This window comes from Branchiostoma belcheri, unplaced genomic scaffold (genome assembly GCF_001625305.1).
Source record: "Branchiostoma belcheri isolate BF01 breed outbred unplaced genomic scaffold, Haploidv18h27 scaffold1, whole genome shotgun sequence".
In the NCBI taxonomy this organism is placed as follows: domain Eukaryota; kingdom Metazoa; phylum Chordata; class Leptocardii; order Amphioxiformes; family Branchiostomatidae; genus Branchiostoma; species Branchiostoma belcheri.
Genome location: NW_017802379.1, coordinates 6644742 through 6651546, shown reverse-complemented (window position 1 = coordinate 6651546; position 6805 = coordinate 6644742). Strand labels below are relative to the sequence as shown.

At 43.0% G+C, this 6805-nt stretch overlaps 2 protein-coding genes across 8 annotated transcripts in view; one reads left to right on the top strand and one right to left on the bottom strand.

Moving 5' to 3' along the window:
• Positions 1–6805, bottom strand: part of LOC109467155 (translation initiation factor eIF-2B subunit alpha-like) — an 18443-nt gene that overhangs the window by 10095 nt on the left and 1543 nt on the right. For 2 of the 6 annotated variants that reach the window (XM_019765107.1, XM_019765100.1), the window contains exons 1-2: positions 4729–4840; positions 4119–4220 (exon numbers count right to left, since the gene is read on the bottom strand). In XM_019765107.1, coding sequence (XP_019620666.1) covers positions 4119–4220; positions 4729–4741 — 115 coding nt within the window. In that variant the 5' untranslated portion in view covers positions 4742–4840. Of the gene's footprint in view, positions 1–11; positions 102–4118; positions 4221–4728; positions 4843–6805 lie in introns of those variants that run through there. The other 4 variants (XM_019765122.1, XM_019765114.1, XM_019765128.1 and 1 more) reach the window with 3 other exon arrangements.
• The window catches only part of LOC109467135 (general transcription factor IIH subunit 3-like), a 9977-nt gene continuing 8168 nt past the window's right edge, over positions 4997–6805 (top strand). The window contains exons 1-2 of one of the 2 annotated variants that reach the window (XM_019765088.1): positions 4997–5031; positions 5665–5741. In XM_019765088.1, the coding sequence (XP_019620647.1) occupies positions 5022–5031; positions 5665–5741 (87 nt within the window). In that variant the 5' untranslated portion in view covers positions 4997–5021. The remainder of the gene's footprint in view (positions 5032–5664; positions 5742–6805) is intronic. The other variant, XM_019765079.1, reaches the window with a different exon arrangement.

Genomic DNA, 6805 nt, shown 5'->3' with positions numbered 1-6805 from the left:
CAGTTCACAGCCTGAAGACACTGATGTGATGGACGTGTCACTCTTACTCAGAGTTTTGATGGCTTCCTTCAAGTTATCTCTCAGCTCTGCTAGTGTTCCAGCTAAAAGTAAAACAACACAAGTTTACATATAATTGATAATTAACAAAACCTCCAGAAACCAGTACATGTATTTTGTAAAATGTTTGTTTCTTTTGTCTCTAACTTCTAAGTCTACAACATGAACTTTACTATTTCTTTAGTAATAGTGAAAGTTCATCTGAGTTCAAGTAGAAATCATTATGAACAAGTCCTACATGCATGCCCAAAGAAAGTTATAGTAACTTAAAACAAGTATCTTGTCTCATTTAAACCTTCTTCCCAATGCCTAACCCTATAACTGATAAAGAATTGGTAACCAAGTACATTTGTAGCTACTTCAGTGTGCTAAATGTTAACACTGACTTAGGGCATAATAACTTATGAAATAACGTTAATAATATAAGAAATGAGGAAAGTTATTTCTGTTAACGGTCAAATATAACAGTTTGGGGCAGAAGTGGGCATGATTGATTGATATATGTATTTATGCTTGAATTTGCCCCCACAAAAATTTATGTTTGAAAAGTTTGAATTTTGCCGCCACAAAAATCGTCCACAGGTGCTAGAGAAGAGGAAAAACCTGTATGGTAAGATCTGATCCGCAGAAAACAAACTAAGGGGGCGTGACCCCTTATTTGTCTGGTCACATGCCAGCAGTGAAAGTATTCCACCATTTTGTTGTCCTCGGGCCATATTGTCTTCAGCTTGACAAGACAAGGGGAGCACTTCAAAAGGCCTTTATTCACAGGATGGACCAAATACATACCATACATGTTCACCAAATTGTGCATAATATTGTGTTACAGTATTAACATAAATTTCTGTTAAGTCCTTTTTATTATTGTAGTGGAAATCTCTGATTAAATCGAAACCTTTCACAACTGCTGAACATTTGTACCTCATTAGAATTTCGTTTCAAGAATAGTAAGACATTTGAGACCATCCTATTAGTATCAGGTGATTGTCCTGCTTGGCAGACTGCCCTAGGTGAGGTCTGAAACATCGCGATGGCAGCTGTGAACAGAAGTTGAGCAAACCTCCCAAAAGCTAGAAAAAAGTAGAGATCATGACAGCAAATATCATGTATAGTTGACATGAAGTCAGGACTCTGCTTGTCTGTTATGTGGAGTCCTCTCCTGGCTGAATCTTACTCCACCAAGGGACACTGAGTGACTCCAAAATGGCCGACACTGCCGGCATGGCAGCACCAACGCCTGCGACGCCAAACGTTCCTTCCAAGGAAAAAAAGGACGGCGACAAAGACACCGATGGCTCCGCACAACAGTTTGACGGGATGGCTGAGTCCCTCAAGGGGTCTACCAAGGACTGGAGCAAGTTGAAGACAGCAGAAGGAATCATGGCAGCTATGTTCTCTGGAGTCCTGATCACTGTAGCCAGTATATACACCAGACTGGCAGGGGACGAAGGCATGCCCGCGATTCACTCTATCTTCATGAACGAGCTAATGGCGGCTATCGTGTTTCTACCCATGCCGTTTCTCGTAGGGGCGCCGATTACCGGGAACACGTGGACAACAGTTGTAATGTTATTCATACTGGGCATAGGCAGGATTATTGCGTTCATTTGTTTCTTCATCTCGGTGCTATACATCCCGCCAGCGAACAGTTTCGTGATCCGACACGGAATCATCCCGCTGCTGACCGCGTCCATGGAGGTGCTGTTCGTTACGGGTGGCGCCGTCCGTCGCCGAGGTGGGTCGGGATCGGCTTGAGCATCGTCGGCGTGGTCCTCACCGCGAGCGGACGCTCGTGGATAAAGGAAGACGAGGAATTGTACCTTAACATCGTAGGTAACATGCTAGCCGTGATCTCGGCTTTCGGACTAGCCGGACTCATCATCATGACACGTTACCTTCTAAAAACCCTCCCGATATGGACTCTACTTTTCTACATCAAACTCATCGGTATCATAGTTGCCGTACCACTTCTCTTCCTGGATCCACCATTCACGACTGGAATGAACTCTGATCTAAGTTACTACCTAGTCACCCAGGGCTTTCTATACACTGTTGGTATAGGTATTATGTTTCATAGTTTGACGTTAGAGAATGCCTCTACTGTAGCACTGGTGAAAAACATCAGCATCCTTGTGGCGTTTGCACTGGAACGTTACGTACTTGGTATCATCCCAACAGTCATGGAATTGCTAGGGGCTGTCCTGGTTATTGGGAGTACTACTGTTGTAGCTATTGTATTGTGGTTCAATAAATGGAAGGAACAAAAAAACAGATAAGATTTAAGAACTACAGTAAGTGAAGCAAGAGTGTAACATGCTGTTCTGTGCTGCAGTGGTTGATCGTTGTGCTTGTTGACCACAGGGTCAGGGGTTCGAAACCCAGAATCTAGCTGTCAGTATTAAGAACCCAGAGTGCATGCTAAAGGTGTGGGTTAACTAACTTACAGTTACAGTTGAAGGGAAAAATGTAACTGTTTGTCAAAAGGGCTGTTATGAAGCTTCTATATTATTTGTCATACACATAGTGTGTATAGTTCAGGGTGAAAACTATCAGCAAAGCTTGATACATTATGATGTAAGAGTATACACAGTACTCCAACTGGTGTAAGAATACGAGATATTTCTTTGTAATGCTATAGCTAAAATCTTTAACATATATATATATAGGTGGTGTCTGTCTTCAGGGCAGTATATAGATTAAAACCAGTGTAGTTAGCTTTATAATTTTCTGAAGAATATGAGATACTAGTATTACTGTAAGGATGGAGAAAGCTGGTGCTGGAAACAATTATTGTAGTCCCTGATCCTCAAGATAAGGATGGGACATTAGGTGAAGGAGAGTAAGATAGTTTCTTGAAGGCAAAGTTTTTCAACGCACATGTATTATATGGAACTCCAGGTTGTCACATTCCTATAATGAGTACATGTATGTCTCACATACTGCCTATGTTGTATCAAAATGGTAAACTAATCCATACCAATAAAATCCAAATACCAAACAGAATCAAAAGTGTGTATCTGGCTTTGTATGTTCTATCTGACATCTGCCACCCTGTCTTTTTCTCTCGAATTATTCTACTTAACAGAGCAATTTGTCATGGTGTGAAAACTAGCTTTTACAAAATTGCTATTCAGGTGTGACAAGCTATTCAGTAGCCGATTATGCCTGATGCCTTAACAAAGCTAGTTACACTCCAACAGGTTGTTCCAGTAGACCAAAAAAAAAGATATTAAAGAAATGGGAACACACCAAACTTAGATATACTTTTAAGACTTAAGTATTTGAATATATAGGGGGGTCCTTAGCATGCTCCCTTGCAGCTGGCAAATATCTGAGATTTCAAGCCTTCAAAAACACAATTTCCAGCATTTTGTGAGTCAAATCACGGGGTTGACAGTTGGTCCTTTCGATGTTTTTATATTTTTACCCAAGATTTTTGTCTATTGAGGTTGACCAATTTGTTAAGAAAAAATTCCTCCACATGTCGCAAAGTGCCGGCAATTGACGGAAACATTTTTAACAGGCGCTGCTAGAGCCTTATTGGTGAGTCGTGTGGGTAGCGTGTTCGGCTCACACCCCAGAGGTCGTGGGTTCGAACCCCACCTTGTCACTGAACTTGTGCCCTTGGGAAAGGCACTTTACACGAATTTCCTCACTTCACTCAGGTGGAAATGAGTACTAGTATCTAGAGCTTCGGCTAGGGACGTTAAATGGAGGTCCCGTGTTTGGGGAGAGACACACCCCACGCATGTTAAAGAACCCACCACACCTTTCCAAAAAGAGTAGGGGCAATGGGGCATGCCCCGGTGTGCGATGGTACAAACACTACTGTATGGAGTTGGTGATTCACTTCAGACCACCCGAATGGAGGCGAACTTCTAGATCTGTCCTGTATCAGCCACATGGTGATTACGTCATCACCTGGACGGAGGCCTGGCAAACTCTGTCTTGCATTATTAAGCTAATGAAAGCGTATGTCACCTCGTAAGGGGCGGTATAACCCCAACCAATACGATCGACTGATGATGATGATGATGATAAGAGCCTTATTACCACCTCACCTGTGTTCTGTTTGAGGAACAGCATGAGTACATGTATAGCTGCCACAGCTGCTGACATCTGTGGGCTCTCCTGTTGACATCGGATAAACTGTTCAAGGATCTCTGCAAAACAGGAGTAAATATGTCTAGAACAAGAGATGGCAGACTTCAGCCCCTTTGTGATCCTTGAAGGCTTCCAAATACACACACACACACACACGAACAAACACACATCCACACACACAAACACTGACACACAGACACACACACATACACACACACACACACACACTGACTCACACACACACATACACACACACACACTGACACACACATACACACACACACAACTTGACACACACATACACACACACACACACTCACACATACACACACTGACTCACACACACACACACACACACACACACACTGACACGCACACACACATACACACACACCCTGACACACAAATCCCCCCCACCCACCCCCCCCCCAAAAAGTCACTCCCTTATGGTAAAGCACAATTAAACCACATTACACTAAGTATCAAATGAATTGTGCAGACTATCACAAAAATAAAGTTTATGACATCTGTTCAAATTATCCAAGATATGTAAAATGTGCCACCTACCTTCTTTGTTCATCTTTTCTATCTTTTTCTGACCTACCAACCTCAGGAACGTTTCTGTACTGTTAAGTTTCAGAGTAAGATATTGTCCAGACGGAAAATATGTTGCAACCAAAATTTTACTCAGTGTTGCAAGACAAAATGTACACATGTTACGCACTGGACCATGGGAAGGATTCAACACCTATTTCATAACATCAGTTTTCATTGGCTAGCTGGATAGAAGACGTTCGTCGTTGACCAATCACATTGACTTTGATGAAATGTCTTCGGTATTGGTCACATGGCAAAACAACATGGCGGAAGGTAGGTCGGAAAAAGTTGTGAGTGTTGGAGTTTGGTGTTTTTTCTTCTGCTTTGTTGCATTGATACGGCTTTTATGCAGGCAGTACGATTTTTGTTAGTAATGGGGAACTATTGCCTACAGATAAGTACGACGGTTGGGTCGCGAATGTGGTCAATACGGAGCTAATACGGGGTAAAGCCGTCGCCCCCCTCCCAACATGTCTATGCATCTGCATCTGTAAATCATGTGTCAAAATTATATGCCTTAAATTTTCCTCATCGCTTCAACGACAGAAAAAGTATGTAAGTCAATGCGCAAAACCAACTTTTGGTACACAACGTAAAATCTCCAAAAAACATTGCTATTTAAAAGCTAGCGCTAGCAGGCCGATTTTAAAAGTACATATTTTCATGGAAATATACAAAGAAAATATAGAAATATACAAAGAAAATTTAGAATTAATTTTGAGAAACCAACCTAAACAAATCTAGAGTATTAAAGTAATGCAATAAAGTACTAATTAAGGACCCCGCAGTCTAGATTTACTTGATTCCATCCTACACGTTGCTTTGCTCGATATCATATGTAACATAAGAAAGTTAAACAAACAGTGCCAAAAAAAACATTGATTCTCCTACTCATTACATTTTCAGGAGAGGAAAACCTGCTGGTGGTCATCATAGACTGTAACCCAGTCTGGTGGGGCAGGAGACAACAACAACAGGCAGAGGTATGGACGTTTTAACTTTACAGTGTCTGAAGGTTTTTGTTCACCTTTTTACTAAAATACTAGTCGTGGTTGTCCATCGTTGCCGATGATGACTTCTACGTTGCGCCCTCTTCTCATCTTTTGTGCACCCGCATGTGGCTCAGGAGTCCAACTCTGGATCTGCAGGGTCGTCCACACTGCTCGCAGGTGAACTGGAACGGACTCTGCTCCCTGGTCACTGCTGCTGCTGCCGCTGCTTTGTGTCTCTGTCTATCCTCAACAATATTTTTACGACGTGTCCTTTCAAAGTTCTCCTGCGCAAGCTTGGTCAGCGAGCGCCAGCCACAGCGGTCCTGTGCTTGTTTCTCAAGTTGTTTAGGGGGTATGTCAGCATACTTGATGTTCTCCTTGATACTGTCTTTAAAACGTTTCTGAGGCCTACCCCTCTTTCTTTTCCCCTGGCAAAGCTCGCCGTACAAAAGTTGTTTAGGGATCCTAGAGTCATCCATACGGATGACATGTCCTGTCCACCGCAGTTGGGCTTTGAGTATGAGAGCTTCAATACTGATGGTTTCCGCTCTGTCAAGAATCTCAAGGCTAGACACCTTATCCTGCCAACGAACTCCAAGGATCGAGCGCAGACTGCGCATATGAAAGCGCTCCAGTTGCTTGATATGTCTCTTATACAGAGTCCAAGTATCACAGCCGTACAGGAGGCTGGGGATAACAACTGCGTGATAGACTTTCAACTTCGTGGATAACTTAACGTTATGCTGTTTCAAGACTCGAGTTCTCAGTCTGCCAAGTGCTTGGCTGGCTTTACAGATCCTGCTGTTGATCTCTTTATCGAGGGAGCCGTCATTGGAGATCACACTACCAAGGTAAGTAAACCCATCCACGGTCTTCAGTTGAGTACCCTCGATTGAGATACACGGGCCACGGGCTACAGAGAGTGGTGCAGGTTGAAGCAGAACTTCTGTCTTGCCAAGACTAATGGTGAGTCCAAAGAGGTCCGCTGCCTCAGCAAATTTGTTGACGAACATCTGAAGGACTGGCTCCTTGTGGGCCACCGAGGGCGCAGTCGT